The sequence below is a fragment of the Achroia grisella genome, unplaced genomic scaffold (assembly GCF_030625045.1).
Source record: "Achroia grisella isolate CSIRO2021 unplaced genomic scaffold, CSIRO_AGI_Agris_v1 utg783, whole genome shotgun sequence".
Classification (NCBI taxonomy): domain Eukaryota; kingdom Metazoa; phylum Arthropoda; class Insecta; order Lepidoptera; family Pyralidae; genus Achroia; species Achroia grisella.
The window spans coordinates 1,167,679-1,190,614 of NW_026713023.1; the positions used below are offsets into that span (position 1 = coordinate 1,167,679).

The 22,936-nt window shown below is 29.9% G+C and overlaps 2 protein-coding genes across 2 annotated transcripts; one reads left to right on the forward strand and one right to left on the reverse strand.

The window, feature by feature from the left end:
- Positions 1-747: 747 nt before the first annotated feature.
- Positions 748-4,044, forward strand: LOC131851481 (deoxyribonuclease TATDN1). Its single transcript, XM_059201986.1, has 6 exons — positions 748-910; positions 1,004-1,183; positions 1,875-2,058; positions 2,209-2,412; positions 3,008-3,217; positions 3,930-4,044. Exons 1-6 carry the CDS (start codon positions 877-879, stop codon positions 4,027-4,029), a joined length of 912 nt encoding a protein of 303 aa, XP_059057969.1. The 5' UTR covers positions 748-876; the 3' UTR covers positions 4,030-4,044.
- Positions 4,045-6,005: 1,961 nt separating this feature from the next.
- On the reverse strand, positions 6,006-22,090 carry LOC131851454 (transmembrane protein 214). Its single transcript, XM_059201957.1, has 10 exons — positions 21,884-22,090; positions 21,154-21,317; positions 18,343-18,625; positions 17,750-17,938; positions 17,128-17,345; positions 16,147-16,372; positions 15,346-15,488; positions 10,938-11,061; positions 7,186-7,582; positions 6,006-6,513 (listed from the first exon to the last, which is right to left on the reverse strand). The coding sequence occupies exons 1-10, from the start codon at positions 21,999-22,001 to the stop codon at positions 6,387-6,389; spliced, it is 1,989 nt and encodes a 662-aa protein (XP_059057940.1). The 5' UTR covers positions 22,002-22,090; the 3' UTR covers positions 6,006-6,386.
- Between the last annotated feature and the right edge of the window lie 846 nt (positions 22,091-22,936).

Here is a 22,936-nt window from a genome sequence, read left to right on the forward strand (position 1 = left end):
ATAATTAATAATCTATGAGTTCTGTGAAAATTTAAAATTAGCTACAATTTAATACTACTCTAAAATTTCATTAAAATATTAAAGTAGAATTAAAATATATTATTTTTAAATCTACCCGTAATCCTACATAAGATTACCTAGATACTGTTGAAGTGATTCACTCATGGGGATAACACACATGCACTGAAAAACATCTATCTATAGATTATTTATCATAGCTAGGTATATGTAAATATATATCAATAGTAAATGAATATCTGTATTTTTTATTTTATTAACAGGTCTCTGATTATTGGACAGTACCTACAATACACCCTATTGTTAATTAATATTTTTTCGGTTCATAGCATTGGATCGAATCGGATAGGGGGTAATTGTAATTGGAAAAGTAAAACAATTATATCCATTCAGATTTGTAAAATTTACAGTCTTTTTATAATTTAAATAAATTGAAGGTAAGAAGGGATGTTATTTTTTAAATATATTATTTTTCTTTCCGTAAACCTGATAATGTAATGTGCTAGATATATTTTTTTAAAACTTAACAAAAATGCTTTTATTTATATTTACTTTATGTATGTTTTGTTGTATATATGTATTTATGTATGATTATTTATATATTTACGGTTTTAATGATAACAGTATTAACAGTGACATTACCCGAAACGACATTTATAATCTATATAAGTGTTCTATGGACATTACTGACATATGTCAGATTAGACTTCAATTTCCCATTTTCGTTTCCACATGTTCTCCCAATTTTAATATTTATTTTTTTACTTTGAAAAATTGCCTTATTTTATTTAAGTTTGAATGTTATTTCTCCTATACTACTTTGCTTTATTAAATAACCAATAATATTGTAAACGTCCAATGAGAAAGATGGCTATTATTAGAAAATATATAGGTAAGTCCATTTATCTTTTAAAGTTTCAACTTTACGACCAGAATTGAGAGACCACCAGAATGTTTAATGGAATCTATACTTATCTGTTTTCAGACATTGGCGCCAATTTAACCGATGAAATGTACCAAGGTGTTTATCATGGTTCTAAAAAACATGCACCCGATCTCGACAAAGTTCTTAATCGTAGTTGGGCTGGCGGGATGGATAAAATGATCATAACAGGCGGAAGTTTATGTGATAGCAAGAAAGCAATAGATTTATCTCGCACAGATTGTGAGTATTTGTGGATTTAAATTCCTTTATTTATATTCTTGTTTAATTCATGTATAATAGTTTAGATTTTATTTCTATTGTAATAGTAAGCTAAATATAAAATAAGTAGAGACCGTCATGACCTATAGGTTTACTACCCTGAATTACGCCCAAGAGAATGTGAGTGTTATATTTTTGACTGACTTTCCAGTGAAGGAAACACTAACATCAAATCAAAAATTAAACCATGAGATAAGGTATGATCATGTTGATGATCATTACCAGCCATGTTAAATTGAAAATATATTGTGGGAAGTATGGGTATTTCAAGTGTAATGCTCACTATAATATTGACAGTTTCTCTAACAATATCTCCTGTGTGATACACTCCTGTACCATTGGTAATTTGTTTCTATAAGATGAATCTATTTCTACTTTCTATCTATAACTGTACAATAACAGTAATACATGAAAAATATAACCATATAAAATAGTCATATATAGGCTACCTTTTATCTAAAAACAAAACAGTTGTAGTTACATGTAGCAGCTAGCAGTTTAACAATTAAACTAAATACACTTCAAATTCAAAACCTTTATTAATTAACACATAACTACACAGCCTAACAGAAATATTTGCTAAACTTAATACACTATTACTGTTTAAATATGTTGTCTAATGACTGTGTTTGAGCAAATCATACATTTTCAGCAAGATTATTCTCTACCGTAGGATGCCATCCGACAAGATGTACAGAATTTGTACCCGATCCAGACAAATATCTCGATGGACTAAGAGAATTGATTGTAGCGAACAAAGATAAAGTTGTAGCTATTGGAGAGTGTGGGTTAGACTATGATCGCCTGCATTTTTGTGATAAAGATGTTCAAATTAAGTATGTATGACTTATTTTAGTGTTAACAGTTGCTGACTGTGTAGCAGCAGTACATTTTTACATTAGATATGTAAAATTGAAGAATCTGTTTGTAATTTCAAATTATAAGATTTCCACTTTCACTTTACTTAAAAATCTTTTTATCTACAGATATTTCGAGTTCCAATTACAATTAAGTAAACAATTTAACTTACCACTCTTCTTGCACTGCCGTGCTGCTGCTGACGATCTAGTGGACATATTGAGCAGAAATAGAGATAAAATTGTAGGTGGAGTGGTACACTCATTTGATGGTACAGAGGATGCCTTAAATAAGATTTTAGGCCTGGGGTTGTATATAGGTATCAATGGATGGTATGTTTGTTTTATTACCTAATGTTAATTAAGGACATTTATTTTTAAGATAAATTACTTTTATATTACACTTAAAGTAGGGAACTCTACTAAGTTGTAGGAGGGAGAATATAAAGTTGTAAGGTAGAGTTCTCTAGCAGATTTCAGTGTATGTGTAGCCAAAAATATTTTCAGTGGCAGTTAAGTTTTGAAAACAATAATAATACAATTCACAAAGCGCCATTTAGTCCTATTGTATAGGACTAAATGGCGTGTACTGTTTATAGTGTTTACTGTGTGTACTAATCAACTGTTAAAAATATTTCAATACATTTTTGTTTTGTAAATAAATACATAATATACAAAGAAAACTCCCACCACTACAAACAATGTAAAATAGGAATTAAGGTAGTATGCTGAACAGCACACTGAGCCAAAATATACCAAGTTAAACTTACGGCTTTTCCACTTCTATAATAGCACTTCTGGTTGTTCTAATTGGAAGAAAAGTATATGGCAAAACTACAATATGTATGATATATAAATGAAATAGTGGTTATTTGGTTGTTTGCCATCTTATAAAAATCACATACACAATGTTTATCTTACTTTGCAGTTCACTGAGATCGAAGGAAAGTTTAGAAGTTGCCGCAAAAATACCAATAGATCGGTTGATGTTAGAAACCGACTGTCCTTGGTGTGAAGTGAAACCAACCCACCCTGGGTACAGACATGTGATGACAAAGTTCACATCGGTGAAGAAAGAGAAATATGATATCGAATCTAACAACCAAGTGAAAGGACGCAATGAACCTGTTAATATTGTGTAAGTAACCAGTTAGTATTCTATTGGGGAATTTCGAGAATTTATCAGTTAAGAAGACCTGATAAAAAGTCATCTGCATGGGTAACTCAATCTCACATGCCAAGCAGCTTGCTATAGACAACTTATGTCTTTCGGTTGGAACGTAAGATAAGGCTGTGAGTGATAATATTCATGAATATAGTAGCATAGACTGCTTTACGCTATTGCTATTAGCAGTGGTTTTTTTCAACTGTTCTAATGTTGCTGAGGAATGATGTAGTAAACTTCACGAGACACAAATAAGGGGCTAAGTCCAAACAAGGAATAGCCTTATATTAATTTAAACTGCGAGTTTTTGGAATACTAATTTACAATTTACGATACTTACATTTATACAGCTAATCTATATTTCACCCTGGAAAGCGAGATTCGATAATTTTGTATTGATAAAAATTTATCTTTTTCGGACGGATTCAGTCCATCTCTATTGAAAGGACGGCCTTATGTCGGAGCTGCAGCACAATACCTGCCTGGCTTTATCTGAGGGCACAACTAGGGGATATGCAGTGGTGCAACTATACCATCTGAAGCCCGGGAAAAAATTCACCACATTGTGTCCTATATATATTCAGAAGCGAGCAGGTGTTCCCTGTAATTTTATATGTATTGTTATTCCACCGAGTAAATAAATTAAACTGTATTGAGATGAATTTTATATACCTTTTTGTTTCAGACAAGTCTTGGAAATCTTAGCAACAATACGGAAAGAAAATATAGACGAGTTGGCGAAGACTGTCTATGATAATACCACCAAATTATTTTTTTCCAATTAATTTTGTTAAATAATAAATAATGTATATACATTTTATTGTATTTAAGAACATACATAAACATATTTACATTTATTACATTTTACGTCTAGCACACCTTTACATTTGTTAGTTTTAGTACATGAATATGATAATTTCTGTATGATAGTTTCATTTCTATCTAAGAAAAGTATTACGTAAGCTACTGTGTGATTAAACTTGCAAAATTTGACATAAATAAAACCGATTAACAATATTTATAATTTCTTTAGTTTCTTCATACTTGCCTATAAACAATACATAAGAATAATAACTAAAGAAAATTTCATATTAATGAAATTGCTTTGCTTTAGCTTTTAATATTAATGAAATCTATACATGAATAGACCACGAATAGGAGGTAAAGGGTAAGCTCAAAATAAAAGAACAAAATTGAAATTCATTCCTCATACCAGATTTAATTTTGTATTAACACACGATCTTTCATCGACACAAAATAAATATACTACAAAAACTTACGACTATATGCCTATATATAGAGAACGATGTAAAACGAAGTACATATATTTGGACATTGCAATGAAGGTAACTTGGCAATTTATTCCACATAAATGCATTATAAGGAATGTCAATTTCATCAAATTGATTTATTTTAGCAAATTAATAAAAAAAAATACTTAAAACGTATGTTGTCATGGCATAATGTAACAATATAACATGAATTAACAATGATATGGTGGAAATTTATTGCATATGCTAAAAATTACAAGTTAACATTTATTGTACTATTTTTAAATATATAGGTATGTAGTTTAGATCTTGGGGCATGATGGAGGATTAACAATATAAATAATTTGTGCATAATAATAATAGTCGTGACAAAAATAATAACCACAATAATGTAACCTACAAACAAGTTGAGATCTGTCTTGAGAGGATAGACAGGATGCAATGGATTCTAAACTCTACAAATTAGTAACTTCAATCATATAATGTAAAACTTATTTATACACAGATATATATACTTTCTGTGTATATTCTGGTATACACAAAAATATATAAACACTGTATATATTATACACATAAATATATTTCCTGTGTACACTTTTATACACAGGAATGATAATCTCATTTACAAAATACTATGCTTTTTATTACAAACTAACGCCATTTTTGTGAGTAAGCAGAACTACCGAGTCACTGGTTCCCTTCTGAAAACATCCCTTTCTTTCCACAAAACGTTCACGCTCCTAGTTTTGTTGTACGCATTTAGCGTCCCTTTCGAATATCAAATTAATAGATGTAATAAACAAAGACAAATTCACGCGTATCAATCATTCATCCACTTAATATATCCGAAAGCCTGCCAAGACGAAAAACCGCACTCCGCATTTCTTTTTATACATCATTGTAGAAGAAATGTAGTAATGATATCGACAAAAGTGTCGAAGTTCCTATTATATATATACGAATAAGACAGTTTATTAACGAGACAGAAGGTCTTCCTCGTCTGCGCAGGCCTGGATATCATATTTATGTTATCAATGTTAGGGCAGTATTGTGACTCATTTATACCATCATATTAGCTACTTATGATGTACATGTAATGCAGACGTTGTTCTAATATAAATAAGGATGATCACACACCTCTTGGTTTTTGTTGTTTTTATTCATTTACCATTCAATGTGTTGATTTATACCTGTTATTGTGTTTACGTTAATATATTTTTTCTTTTTAATATCAATTAATGAGTCCAAGGCTTGAATTTTCTAATTGCTATAATTTGATGACCATTTACATTATTTATAGTTTTACACTAAAGTAATTGAATTGTTAAGAAGTATGTGATCTCACTATGATTGTGCATTCTTTAACATGAAAGGTATACATCAACACCGTAAAGCTTAAGTGCTCTGGCCCATTACTAGTAGTCTAAAAATGGCGCTAGCTATCAACCACTGCATCAAATCACTCACGTAATAACCATTTGAATCCCTCGAATAAAATATGCATCATTAAAATTTATTACAAAAATCACAAACTATTGTTAACATTCTTGCGACTTTAGGCCTAATGTTTTGCCCGATATACATTCATGAATTTCCATTTCTAAAACTAGATTTTTTGCCTTAATTTAGCTTTTAGATTAAAACAATGTCCTGATTCACCATTTTCAGCTATTTTACCTATAATTAGTATGATTATAATGGAATATGGTTATGTATACTTATTTTTGTTAAAGAAATGATAAATAAAATAATAACAAAAAAAATATGATATGGAAATGTTAGCAAAAAATGGTGAATAAGGCTGTGTGATAAAACTTCGAAGTTCCTCCATCGGCACACAGAACATAACAGAATAAAGGTGTTATCATACTTCACGGTATCTTCGAGTATATGTGTACTTGCTCCCTAAACCAATGGAAATATGTCGATACATGGGTCCTCGTCGCATTGAGGGCTATCTGCGTTTTGTTCTGCAAGATTTCTGGGGCCCATTCACCACTGGAAACAAAATATAAAATAATGTATACACTCTTATAGATAGAATGTGAAATTGTAGGGTGCTTTATTTCACCAGTTACAAAATATGTAGTTCACAGTCATGATATAATAATAATTCAGAACAATTCACCCAGCGTCGGTAGCGTAGCGGTTAACTAATTATATCGCTTTTGTAAATACAAATTATTCTATAATGTCAAGTAGTGCACCCGCGACCAAAGCTAAGGCAACTTTGTTACACCGCTAGAGGCTATCAAATATGAGTGTTCGCCAAGGAACACAGGTAGAATATGATACTAATTTGACGACCTTCTCATATTTCCCCTTGATGTATTTACCTGAAGTGTACAAATAAATAACTTTGTTTGCAGATAATGAACATGAAAATTAACAAGGTATGTTTCTAAAATAGACTGTAAATCATCTACAGGTGTCCCCTTTGTCTTATGAGACAAATTATTACATTGCAAATGCCAAGTAGCTTGTTTTGTATATTGTATTCTGATTTAAAAATTAAGATATTACAATACAATTACAGAGACAGCACCTTAACCCACAAAAAAGGGAACACATGAAGATATGCCACTTACATAAAATATACATCAAACCTACTATTTATTTGTACACACAATTATTAAATTATACAAAAGACAATGTTGAATGGCTACTCACACAAACACCTTTGTCTGCAAATACTCCGCTGTCAACTGGTAATAGTCACTGGAGAATTTCTTCACAGCCTCATAACCATTTGATGCATAACCCTGAACTTTATCCACCAGCCCTGGAGCATACTGCTCTATGGTTTCCACCACTACTGGCGTCTTCTCTATTACATAAACTTTAACATTCTCATAGAGTACACCAGTTTTTTTAACGCCAACGACAATCAACTCCTTGGAAAGTTGAACATATGGTTTACAGACTTCAACTGTTTGTGTGTAGTAAATGGGTGCATTCGTTTCAAGCCAAAGGTACCCTCGTGCGGAAGACGATAGCGTCTTCTGCCACGCTCGTTGACTGTGCTCCAGAAGACCAAGGTCATTCATAAGTTTGCCAGTTGCACTTTCTGTGGAAAATTAGATTAATTTATATAATAATTATTATGTTAATTGCAGTACTTTTTTGAACTATTCTAATCTTGTTGGCAGTATCTGCTTTGTCTTTACAGCTTACGGACGATAAAAGAGTGCAGAAGGCTGTCAAACCTGCAGATTGCTAAAATATAGCCTGTCTGTCCTAGAGATACAATCTATTTTTACATCAAATTTCATTAGTGGCCTGCTTCTTTGCCATTCACAAGTACCTAAAAAATTATAGAATAGCAAAGTAATATTTTAATTTTCTTCATATTTATAATATTAAATTAGTATAACTTGGATGTTAGGTTACTGTATAAATAAACCGTGTATAAAATAGTTCGTTGCCTGTATGTATGATAGTGTAATAGGCCTTCATGACCTTCTTGATTGACTCTAACTAATAAGTACAATGACCACGTCAATTATGATAACACATGTAATTACTCATATATACTTATTTATAACTATTAAATTTACACTTTTTATAATACCTTAAGTTCAAAAGTAATGCTGTTTAACTCTTAATTTAATTATACAGTCTTAGCCATGTTGGCAATTATTCCATACTAATATTACAATGGAAATGTATTTGTCTGTTTGTTACCTTTTCACTTGATGTGAATTTGGATTATAGCACTAGATGGACAAAGTTGGGAGTATTAGTATTCCTAATGGGAAAGTCTGTAGGTTTGTTGAATTTGTTATCTTTTCACAACTATACGGCTGAATGAATCTTATGAAATTTGAGCTTATCAAGTTAATTTGTACTATAAGTAGTGTATAATATTTTTTCAAAGTATATATTACATACAAACACAGCTCATTTACGATTATATTATACTAGCTAACCCCACAAACGTGGTTTTGCTAAAAAATAGAATTCCATGATAGAAGTGTAAAAATTTTGGGTTGTACATATTTTTAATGCCACATTACAAAATAAAAAATAAAAATATTGGTTAAAAATTAAAAAATTAAATGTAAGGGGTGGACAACCCTTATCACTTAGGGAAAGAGGATGAAAAATAGATAGCACCCGATTCTCAAACCTACTGAATATGCATATAAAATGTTTCGAAGGAGTATGGTATGTAACATTTTGATATGAGAATTTTATATATAAGATATATATGATAATAATTACGTAACGCATAAAATATGTAAACAAAACAAAATTATGTGTAGATTAACATTATCAGATACTTTTATTCAATATAATCAAAAGTAATTTTAATATTATTTGTATTATTAAACATAATCGTTTAACAATAAATTATAATGTTATCTATCTGTGATAATTTATTATTTTTACGTTAGCTTTAAATATTTTCGACAGGTCGAGGATATTATGATAATATATAATATATAATTCACTATGCAGGAAAATTATTATTATATATATAATTATTATATATAATTTTCCTAAAGATATATGGGTTTACGTATAATGAGTACACTATGTTAACGTCATAGTAGGTACCCAACGTTACAATATTGAAATATGCTATTTCCAGATAACTATCAAGTTTCTTTAGGACATCCACTAATTGCAATTATAATATTAATATCTATGTTATTTATATAAAGGCCATTTTTTTGCTCATAATGTATCTTTCTATAGGTGAAAGAAATTTTTAAATTGAGTAAGTAATTTTTGAGTTATAAATTTCCTTTTCTATGTTTTTTTTTCTCAGAACAATTCACACAGTGACATCTAGTCCTAGGTAAGCAGAGCTTGTCTTTTGAGTACTGGACAACTGATATAAATACATAGTTTTTTTGTAAAGACTTAAATATTACACCTAGATAACATCCAGACTAGGGTTCATTCCCGGGAATTCTCGGTTCGAGAATTCCCGGGAAATTCATGGGTTTTGTTCCCGGGAAATCAAGCTCGAGAAAAGTCGAGAACTCGAGAAATCATGTACCTATATAGAAATTAAATTGCCCTTTGTTTTGTTGCGTGGCCGCGCAATAATTTAAGATATTAACGTTTTTGTTTTCTTTCGTGTTATTTTTTTATTTTGTAGAAACTATTTTTGTTTACATTGTTTTTTTTTATCTAAATAAGCAGCCAAAAATGGTGCTATTATTATAAATATAAGTCTGAATAATTAGGTCCTAAAAAATTTAAATTGGCGTTTTGTAAGGGAATAAAAATAAAGTTTTTTTTTTCAAAATATATCAAAGTAAATAATATATAAAATATATTTATTTAATCAAAGTATGTACCATTTCTATTTATGCACTTTTGCCTTTTGTTTTTGCACTTTGGACTATGCAAGAAGTTATCCAAATTTCGAAAAAAAAAATGGTAATCTGTAGGTGCAAGGTCCGGGAAGAACGGTGGTTGTCTTAGACATTCCAATTGAAGCTCTTTTAATTTGGTAACTGTCTGTTGTGCAATATGTGGTTAAGTGTTCTTGGCGATTGACCTGCCTCGGTTGTTTAGCAGCTAGCTTTTCCATCATGGTTTCTCAATTGCTGACAATACACATTTGCCGTAATCGTCTGGCCAGATTTAAGAAAGCCGAAGTGAACAACACCGGAAATAGTCCACCAAACGTTCACAAGTAACATTTTTTGAGCCATATTTTGCTTGGGGCAGGATTTGGTTGGTTCGTCGAAATTTGCAGAACGAAAACGTTGGAACCAAAAATGCACGTGTTTTCTTTTGCGAGATCACTGCCATCATTAATACTTCGAGCCGTTTAGCACCGTGTAGCACTGGTGCCACAGCGGAACTCGTACTCGTAAATAACGCGATATTTTAAGTTTTTTCATTTTGTATGCTGTGAGTGACCCAAAGTGAATAGCTGTATAAATTTGGAAATGGAATTCCTAACCAAAGAGGAGATATTTGAGATCAAAGTGAACAGTACAACAAAGGATAAGGATCTAATATTATTTCTCTATTTAAAAAAAAAATATTCATATGTAATATTAATGTTTTTAAATATACTCAATAAAAGTTTAATTTGATACTTTTATTTGTGATGAAAACCACTGAATTTTTTGACGTTATTGGAACCAAATAATATGAGAAAACATACATAAATGTAAATTTCTCGACAACCCGAGAAGACCCGAGAAATTGACCTCGAGAATTCTCGAGACCCGAGAAATTGAAAAGCTCGAGAAATCATGAACCCTAATCCAGACCCATATATACAATCATACCCACGAATACAAACATTTGTACTGCGCAGGAATCTAACTTTTGATCATCGGAAGCAAGGTGGTATGCTAAACCGTGAGACCACCGAGGTGGTAAAAATTTTACAATTGAAGACGCATTTTGTAATACAAACTACAGCATAGTATCTAATGGTTTGTACTCACTTGGGAAGTTTCCATTCACTGTATATACATCGTAAGCTACCAATCCGACGATGCTCAACAACAGGAAGAAGCTGGCCCACAGCCATGGGAACCTTCTAGTACTCGCCATTCTGTCTAGAATATCCTGTAGACAACATTTTTTTTTAATTTTTATATCATGCAAAGAGAAATAGAAATAAGCTTTATACTAATAACCTTATAAAAAGAAGTCCTTTGGAATAGTCATATATTGTTATTTTTTATTCCACTGTTCATTAGGAAAGCAAAATCATCACAAGAAAGAAAAAACTTGCTAGTTACTCTTTGTAACAAATATTGGTCAGAATTACATATTTAATATTTTTAATGAATAATAATAATAATAAAAGCCTTTATTAAATAAAGGCTTTTTTATTATTTTTAATGAATACAAACTGCCGAATAGCATGATTGTTTAAAGTAAATACATATAATAGCTACTTGAGTAACAAAAAAAATCAGTTAGATCAGAGTAAACCATGGGGCACAATCTGACAGTCTACCTGCCGGTCTAATTTGGAAGCTAATTTCAATAATATGGTCATTGGATTGCACTCTATTATTCTCTTAAATTATACAATAGCAATATAGTAACTTGATATATTGTGGTCAGTGAAATCTGCCTGATATTGTTGTTTTATTATTTTTATAAATGAGAAAATGTTGTATCCATATGAAATTAGCTGTGAATAAACTGTTATACATTATAATAATACCTTCCGTTATTTGGTTTACAGAATACCTTGAGAGAGTTACCTACACTACAGATGATATAACACAGAGGTATGCACTGTATCAATTGGCCAAAGGTGAATTTATAATACTATTATCAATATTTATATGTACACTAGATAATACAGCCAGTTTAACAAGAAATCTACCTAATATATCCATAATGGGAAATGAGAACATTAGTAATGAGGTCTAAGAACCACGATAAGATCTGAAGACGACATTTCTAGAAATGTACCATATTAGGTTGACCCCTATATGTTTGGAAATTATTATGCTAATTTTAGATAAATTGGCCCTGTTATCCGTGACATCCTAAATAATCCTCGCTTCATCCATTGACACATTCCACTGTATACTGTTAACACCATTCCATCATCACCCATAAAAAATACAGTTACGTCATCTTAAATGTCATAAGAAAGTTTCACTTATTTACTTAAGTGAGAAAACAGTGCTTTAAATTTACATAACCTTATTTCTCTGTTTACAGACTCCAATAATTAAACCGAACAGACTTAAATCATTGAATCACACTAACCACTATTTAACCCATTACTTCCCAAGCATCGATGTAATATTTTTATGTATTAAGACCTTAGTCTTAATACATAAAAATAAAATGTTATAAGTAATATGTATTAAAATGCCAAAAATATGTATTACTACCAAAAAATATATTTAAATAGAAAAAATATTTTTAAATACAAATTTCATTAGTAGCTATAGTATAAATACATAGTTTGTTAAAAAAAATATAATGTAGTATCCTAAAAATAGGACAGTGGGAACGAATAGGTTAATTATAAGTATATTGGATTTTGAAACAAATAGAATAAAAATATTTATAATGCTTTTTCTTGTCAAATATCTAAACTCAAATATACTTAATTTGAGTTGAAGTTCGATATGCTATAAGTAAAACTCCCAACCATTTAATACATAATCATATGTCTTTGCTTCATACCATCATCATCATTGGAGTTGGCATAGTATGTCATCTACCACTGGTCCTTATCTAGTATTATATCCATCCTAACTCTCCTTTAATGCCCACCATTTTGCACATTCCAAATAACAAGTACCAATTAAAAATAGTCACCTAAATGAACTTAAATCTTTGATTATCTACATATTAATATAAGTAAATATATAGATACATGAGTAATCAAGGGTCAACATACCTACTTACTAAATTATCATTTCACCTAAGGTTACCGCTTACAAAAACATTCCAGAAATATGTATGATAACAATTAATGACAATCCTAGAATGGGTATTATTCTTTGTAAAAAGTGAAAGTTTTTACACCTGGTCTGTTTGATTTTTTTAATCAAATTTTAAAATTCTACCAAAGACAAGTGTATCATAGAATTTACATGGTAGAAATAGAAGGTCAAATGAAAAGCTACTAGATTCCACATTGAGTAACACTTTAATTGTGATTCTTAACATCTTTTATGCTCTTAGGTTCTATGGCTTTGAATGTATGCAACCTTGTAATTGCTATATTGGATAGTTATGTGGTTCAATACTTTCTAAATAAAACTGAATAGATTTATATTTCGATATAAAGAAAAGCCATACTAAAATAGGTTAATTCAAAAACATGAAATGGACAATGAACAATATTCGAGTAAATTAATAATTATATTTTTTAATTGATAACTTTAAAAAAAGAAGTCTAGATTTACATAGAGTAACATCATTAGGAATAAAATAGTTTGTTTCAAATTGTCCAAGTTCACCTTACATAAAGCACTTATTCTTTAGAACCATTACAAATTGTTACCTAAGATGAATGGGTAATTTGAAATTAGAATAATACTTATTATATATTCATTATTATTTTACTCTTATACATCAAGATTTTTATGAGAATCTCAAAATGAGATAATTATGTAGGTTATGATTAAGTTTAGACAGTAAAAAATAAAACAGGAGTAAAACAAATTAATATCTACGTATCAGATTGAATTCATACCTGACTTCAAAGTTTAAAAATAAAACAACAGCACAAGTGGCCACCTCCCGCGTTCGTGTTCTAACGGATATAACACATATGCGTTTACTGTTACTACGAATGGGTACACACGACCAAAGTTGTCTTTCAAGTTCTCATTCTAAATAAAAAATTACGCGTATCTTTTGAGATTACTACGTCTCATATAAAGCGCCCTAAGGAATTCATTAACACAATAGATCAATTACGATTTATGATAAACACGTTAATTACATTGCGAAAATGACGTATTTACCTATTGTTGGACGTGATTCTTGTAAACAAAGCGAAAATTTCCATTCACAGATAAAACTTACGATTAAAAATGTCGTCTTTCGATTTTTATTTTACTACTAATGCCAAATGGGTGTGACAAGACACGAAATTAAAATCTTCTATAAAAATCAGTTCAATGTCACTATAATTTGCAATTTAATCTCACAGTGGGAAATGTAAAATAAACTTAATTGAAATTAAATCCTATAAAGATAAATAAAAATTAAGATTATATATTAATTAAAACACCGAATGGAATGAGCACGAAACTTAAATAAAAACTACCACAAAAGTGACGAAGTGATTTTCTGGTAACATAGTACTTTTAGGGATAGAATTTTAGTGATGTACAATTACAGTTATCTTGCTGAATCGATATTTATTTTATATAATCGATGATTATTATAAATTGATTATTTTAAAAATACATATTCTTTATTTTAAATATTTTAATCGTATCGTAAATAGATATTCGGGCTATTTACGAATTATTTCAGATTTCACAATAAAATATAGTATGCCGGATTCGAAATTGAACTAGACACGTTTTGTACAAGCAAATATTTTGTACTTGAGTTAACAGGCGAAATTGTAGGATTGAATCAATGTAAAGCGTTGATTAGTACCTATATTTGTATTAAGGCGACCGAGTTTTGCTCAGAGTATTTTTTTAATATTTTTTTTAAAGGCTTTTCAAGAAAATCTATAGGTATATATAAGCATTGCCATATCTTATAATTTATAAATATTATAAATTATAATTTGTCTTATATTAATTTAGATATCAATTGATAATAAATATCATTAAGATGCAGTTGTTAATACATATAAAAAAAACTTTCAAATATAAAAAATAGAATTTCGTTCTTCTGATTGCCTCTTATGATAACTTGGTGACAAAGAGTAGTTTAGAGAGTGAGCAAAATTAGGACACCTAAGTTTTTTTATACATTACAAATACTAAAAAGGATGACTATTGCACTGCATGGTACATAGGAACCATCACCTGTATACAGGAACAGTACCACGGACATCACATAACACCCTTGGTGTTGTCAGTCATGCGTTGCCATTCCAAAGGGCTACAATGTCATGGTTACTTACTCTGTAATTACACTTCCTTATTCCCTTTGAAACACATCTCAGTCATCAATTACCCTAATGCAACTAAATTACCGATAAACTCAGATAGAGTAAGCGATCGGACTTCATTTCAGGTCTGTTAACCCGAGATGGCAAATAGTTTGGAAATTTCCAGAGATTATATGAAAGTCATTTACTAGTTTTCATTACCAAATCCCTTCAGTTAGTAGCATTATGACAACCTGATGACTGATCGATTATAAGCTGGTATACCATAAGAGAAACATAAACCATACCTGGCATATCTTGTTAGCCTTCACGACAGTTTCATCTTTCTTCTTGCCTTTGAGAGCGTCTGCCCCCACTTCCTTGAATTCAGCTACAGTTTTCTTCAGAGATTTCAATTTCAGTCTCTTACTTACTTCCGCCCAGTGGCTGTCTAATTAAAATAGTTATTATTAATATTTATTTCTGACTGAGAGGAGCTTGGCTACTAGTTTAGTATCTCGACTTTAAAACACTCTCAGTGTGGTAAAGATATATTGTGTAGGATTTTTAGAGTCAATTATTGTCATACTGTGAACCTTTGTAAATTATATTACAAGTACATTTTAACTTTAAGCATTAATTAGGATTATTAGATTAGGACAGATCTTCATAAATTGTAGCTAACAACCATTTTGTTTTTCGTCAGCCTTTGAACAAACAAAAAACCGCATCATTGTCAATTCGTTTAGGAGCTACGACAATCACAGGTAGATATACACGTCAAACTTATATTCAGCTAAACTTTTTGCGTCGGAACTGTAAAAATGTCTTTTAGGAATTTTTGTAATGTCAACAATCCTCTTTTTGCGACAGGATTTTAAAAAGATATTTTAAGAATTTTTATAATATCAACACGCCTTTTTATGCAACAAGATTTTGAAAAGTTATTCTAGGAATTTGTATAATATCAACACGCCTCTTTTTGCGACAGGATTTTAAAAAGGTATTTTTGAGAATCTTCATAATGTCAACACGCCTCTTTTTGCGACAGGATTTTGAAAAGATATTTTAGGGATTTTTAAAATGTCGACATTGATATGACTACTCACTGATATAGTCTAGTAGTGTAGCCGACTGCTTGGTACATTTTTGGAAGAGCTGCCGCCAGGTAGCATTGCACGCATCATCCCTCTGTAAACAATCTATTAGGCTTTCAACTAAAACCCTATTATAGGGGTCTAGGGCAGGTCCGATTAGGAACTGGTTGGGCAGTTTCTTCATAATCTGGTTAAAGGTCACTTGTAACTTATTGCCGCTTCTATTGAAATATATATCCTGTGGAAAGAAATATAAATTAGGTTTATAATGACCATACATATGTCTGACACTTTCTATATAACTTGCAATCGGTCTTCCAGACTATAAGCAAATTTGTTGACTGTGTATAAATCTCATGAGAGGTGATTCTCTATTGAAAATCCTTATATCCTGAGAATATTTTTTAATAATTTGGATTAGCTAACTTAAAAGGGTTATTATACCTATAGGAAATAATTGCTGTAATTACTGACAGATTCAAAACTTTCATTAATAAATTGTTATTTATAAATGGATTATTTTCATCCTAATATTAATAAATTGTAAAGCTATATGAATATTAAAATGTAACTAATAGCTCACTGGAAATTTTCCAGAAGTAGACTGTACGATTACTTAACATAGTATTAAAAAAAATTGTAGTGAGTCACTAAGTATATCAAGATTTTGGTACCCCAAAGAGCTTACAAATTAAAGTCTAATACATTCTCCTTGCAAATATTGTAATACATTATTTTTATTTATTTAATTACTGCAGAACATTGCAGCACTATCTAACATTATTAATTGCATTGCAATTGACTTTTCTACTTTATCAACTTGACCCTAGATAAAATTGTAAATATAATATTATGCATACAATGAAATGGTGTCCTAAAATCACTATTAAAGTTTTGTAAGTTAAAACATATAATAATTGCGTGAGCCAATTTGGAACACGGTGACTCAAACTGTGGTAGAATTTTAATTACTGTCTGTATACAAATCCTTACCTTATATTTAGTTAATTGCTTGATAAGGTCACTTGATAATTCCTTGGACAGACTATTTCTCTTGTTATTCACCAAATCGAACATAGCCAAGAGCTGTTCCTGGCTCACCTTTGTGCTATCCATGCTTGCATGTTCATCCAGAAGTTTTGATAAGTAAACAATCACAAACTTAGAATAGTTCTTCAGTTCGATTATTGGTAGGAACAATTCCTGCCAAGCTGTATAAAATAAATAAATATTTATTGTTTCACATTCACACAAATAGTACAGGACAAATTTGTTTTCAACCATTATTTAATCCAATTAAGTGAGTTAAGTTCAGTGGTTAGAATCTATCTAATTCAGTCTGATTTCAGATAGAATTATCCAAATCTATACAATTATGGCAAGATATTTAGTTTAACAGATAGGAATACAGGTAAATTGAAAACTATCCTTTTGGTAATGGTTAAAAGTGATGGAGAAAGATATTTTCTTTATTTAATAATAAATACATTAAATACAACAAATTCCATCTTTCATCTTTAACAGAAATTAATTATAATGTGTTATTTACGACATATCTTAATTTTTTAATTCAAATAATTATTTTCAGTTTTAGTATGTTGATATGTGTACTTACCTTTTAAACCTACTGCGAAATTATTAAGTCCTCCTTGACCAAATGCCCAGAGTAAGGAGAGTCCGATAGGTGGTCTGTTCTGGTAAGAGTTACGGAGACTGGCACTCTTCTGGATTGACGCCACACAGAACTCAGGATAATCATTGGCCAGAATTTGGAGAAGAATTCTGTGCCCATTCACAGACTGTCCTATGAATAATAAACATTAGGATATATATTAATGCTAATTCTATATAGTTAGATGGCCTCTACGTTCTAGCTGCCCAAACATTTGTATTCATGAATATGATTGTTTGTATCAGTCTGGGTGTTTACTATGTATTTAAGAAAAATATCTATGTATTTCTATCAGCTTTAGCTAGTTTAACTTGGATCTAGATGGCGCTGTGTATGTTATAACATATCAATATAAAGTAGCGCAAACTTTATTCAGTTGTAAAGAATAAATAAAATAAATAGTTTTCTTCATTTAATGAAAAGGACTGACATTTTTAATGGCTCCTGAAACTCAAACCTGATGGTAAACATCACTATGTACATGGACTGCACTACGTATATCACGTTATCATGTCTAAAATTCATACTTCACATACCTCTACTCATATCATTAGCCAAAGCAGTAAGGGTGACATCAAAAAATAATTGTGCATTTGCCTTCCCAGCATCTTGGAGTACACCCTCAAGACTGTTCCTAATCTCTGAAGGTAACACCGACAATGGGTACGAAGAGGAATAATTTGAAAAGGTAGGGTCATCAACATCTATTTGAGTCTTGGAATTCAGGAAACTGGCGACTTCTTTCAGCCACACCAGTGGTGCGTTTGAGAACCGCACCTTATTCGTAGCAATTATATTTGCTAGCTCGATGGGGTCGATCTGGAAAAGCATTGCTATTATTAAAATTGGCAAGTTCTGTTTCATATAATTACTTAGTGTTAAATAATAATAGTGTTAAGTAATAGTTATTTAGTCTATTCTACTGTCGGTCTACTACTATGGTCTACTGTGAAAAAATATTCTGATTCATATTACTTGACTGTGGGTGCTTGCACTGTCCATCCATATGTTAGTGTATAAGTTAACAGGATAAAATGGAGAGCATTTGTGTAACAAATGCACTTTATTTTACCCTCTTAAATATATCTTTACATCCTAATATCTCTCTCTAAAATATCTCTTTATCCTTGTGGTTCCAGACATTGTGATGGCTATGCAAAAATTACTACAAATGATAATGACATTGAATTTAGATTCCAAAATAGGCTGTACATCTTAATAGGAATAATTTTATAGTAAATAATATATATCTCTATAGTTAATAACTAGAGTACACCATAAATTCTATTAATAATGTGTGCTAAACACACAAGTTTCAAAGTAAATAACATAAATAGTAACTAACAATTATATTCATGATAGAACTTAAGTTCTATAGATTGTTGATTGAAAATAACTAATAAATAACTTTGGTAGACTTTGTTACTCATTGTCCAGTAATAATTAATTAAATAAATTAACTATAAATATAGCACAAACTTTCTTATAAGGCAATTAGGGGGCAGCTATAAATTACATTATACACAAAAGAAAGGGGTTAAATGATTATTTTTTTACTCAAGGAGCAGTTTTGAAGTCTGTATTCATAGAAAATTCTTTAAAATGCGTGCATTCAATTCTGAACAACAAATATTTCAAACAAAAGTTTCTTTTGACTTCTCATTATTCTAAGTCTGCATTCCGAATAAGTAGCAGAATCGAAAATACGACTTTTAGTGTTAGTTTTTTAGAAAAAGTGCTTAAGTTTATTTGAATAAAGATTATTTCTATTTCCAATGTGACATGTGTTTCAAGGGTTGGGAGGAATTATACCTTAACTGAGAATTCATTTCAAAATATACATGTTATTATAAAATATTTTAAATGGAGAAAACAAGACTAATTATAACATAGTAGTTTTCTTAAAATTTATTCAGCAGTTTCTGTTTAAAAAAGTAATAAACATCAATGCATATACAGTCTTTCGCATTTATAATTATTATTGGTTATTTGTATATGATATGACATGTTGTGTGTATCATGTTAATATGATACAGAAATAAAAACAATAAGGTATGTTTATCTTTCCACTCTGCAGCTGTGATAAAATGTAAATAATGAATTTAACTGGCTGTATCAGGTAAGTTAAATTAATCTTAAATATTCATTAAAATCAATAAATTCATTAAGATATCATCAAACAAATGATTCCTTACTTTATTATTATTTTCCTAATGTGTTGATATATTATTTAATAATACTATTGTTATCCAAGACAAAGAGCAATCCCAGAAATCAAGGTTCATAAAAATAGGTACAATACATTCTTTACTTGTATATACTGTAATTGACTTTATTTTATATATAAATAAATACTTGAAACATTACTATAATGACAAACAAGGAGCTAATAATTCTCTAGAGCAGTGTTTCCCAACCTTTTTAGAGCCATGCCCCACCTTAGCCTGTATAAAATTCTTATTCTACTTATTTCCCCCCCCCCCCCTCCCACACCTCTTTTATATCATTCAAAATTTATAATATAAAAAAAATTAACTATTCACTTAAGAAACTTAATTAATAGGTTTTAGGAAGAGATCACTAGGAAATTGTTAATGAAACAGCAATTAAATGTTCAAAACATAAAGAAAATTTTAAATTTCAAAATCGTATTTTTACAAAATTTTAATAGTCTATTTTTGAATGGCCTCCCTTAAGAATCAAATTGCCCCCCCCTGTGGGGTGTGAGTCCCATATTGGGAAACAATGCTCTAGAGCTATTTAATTTAAATGAGATGTTATCAGAGAAATAAAAACAGGATGTAACATAAATATACTTGATATATTATTATCATTGGTTAAAGTACTTTTTGATACTGTTGTATCTTTCCACAGTAAGGAGTAAATATAGATAAGTAGTACTTTTGTACTCTTTGACGACCTCTGTTGAGTACCAATTTACTTTCGATCTTCTAATGGTTACAGTTTCAATTCTTACTTCATAGAAAAATTTATATTCATAAAATATTTTTATTTCAATACATATTTATTAGACATAGAAAATAAATATGTAGTAAATTTTCTATATATATATATTTTTTTGTTTGTATTGGTTTAAGTGTTGTACTTTAATGTGCATTAAATATGAAGATAAAAAAATATTTTATGTATTTCTATCATTTAGTACAAGCTCAGATTAATTGGGGACTGGAAGGTGCTATGCAAATTGTCTTAGGATATTATCACAAAGAAGAACTAAAATTAGAACTTAAGTAAAACCTGAATTAATACTAAAATAATATACCAACTATTAATAAATGGTTTTTACATGTAAATTAAATTATTTAAAAAAAACATATATTACATACAGCTTCAAGTGCTCCCTCTATGGTTTTGGGAGGTTTTGGTTTTGGAGGTTCACTTGACTTTTTATCTTGTGATTTTTTAGACTTTCCATCCTTTTTCTTCTGTGGCTTTTTCTCATCATCTATCTCCATTCCAGCATAGAAGGATTTTATTTGTGAATGGGGTACTGAAAGCATATTAAATTTAATGTTTAAAACATGAGATGTAAAATATAACGAGATTTTTTTATTAATATTTCAATATATATCACACTTCCACTCAAATACCATTGTTTGAATGGAGGTGTGATATATATTAAAAATTAAAAATATTTTAATATTATTAATAGTAAAAGGATATTAAAAGTTTTAGAATTTATCATGATTGTAATTACTATATGTGATTTAATAAATTAAAAATAAAATTAATAATTGTAATTACTTTTTAATTTAATTTAATAAAAATATTTTTTTAATTTGACTCTAAAACCCCAAAAGTAAAAAATAAAAGTATAATAAATATGTAACGCCTTTTACTCGCTGCTTTTTTTTTTTGTTGTATGACACCTTATGAGTGGGAGAGTCAAATTAAGAAGCATCTTGACAAACTTTCTTGTATTTTTCTGTAGATCAAATACTACTAGATACTCACATGAAATTTTATCCTGATAAGAATCAAATAGCGATAAGAAATAATGAACTAAAAAGATCACATAAGATTATTAAAGTAAAATAAAAACTGAACACGACTCACCGATGTCCTCAAGTTTGGGCCCATTTTTGAAAGACTTTTTGTCTTCCTCCTTATTTTTCACCTTCCCATTCTGAGATTTTTTGCTTTTTCCAACAACTTCCCATTGACCGCTAGACATAATGCAATTATATTTAAAAATTTCAATGAAAATTTCCGTAATGTAAATAAAGGGAAAGCGACAGGTTACACGTCAAAATCAAATGGCACAAAAAAGTCAAAATACAAACGTTTCGGATTGGTCGACAGCAACACAAATTCCACTTGGTCAAAACGTGGCAGAATTGTGCGTTCCGTATTGTAATTTTTGCGAGAATTATTTAACAAGGATATACTTTCTAGAAAAGTTTCTAATTGCAATTTATTTTAGAGTGTTTAATAGCTAAGTTTAAATATAAATATAATGTACAACAATATATATAGACATTACATATTTTTATTTTGAAATCAATACACATGTAGGTAAACGTAGCGAAAGAAATATTATATTAAGTAGTATGTACTTTTTCTAAGAGAAATTTAATAAAGACTGACCATGACCCTGAACAAAATAAAATATATTTCTATTCAGCTATACCTTTGAATTAAGAACGACATAAGGGGTCATGTACAAATTATGTTATACGCCTAGACTTGGGGCGAAAGGCAAACATAGCAATGAAAAGGTCATTTTATTGTATGTTCATTTATTAATAAAAAATTAACCTTATGAAAGAGTTTAAATTAATTTTAGTCCATGTCATATGGACCTTCCTTTTACATAGTATACAAAATAAAATATTATTTCATCTATGCACAGATTGCGCAACTAATCATCGTGTCAAAACTACACTACCTTTGCTGTCAATTACTGGCATAAGTCAGTTAAGTTGTCAATATATGTCAAATTGCAGGCAATCAAAGTGTTGCCAACTAAAACCTTAAGGGCTAGACTTAGCCTATTTATTCTTCAAGACTGATTCAGTTCATTATTACAAAATACTTTTTATTCAAATTGTATTTCGATTATTGATTTCCAAGTATTGTGTAATATTTCTATATCCCATCATATTGCAT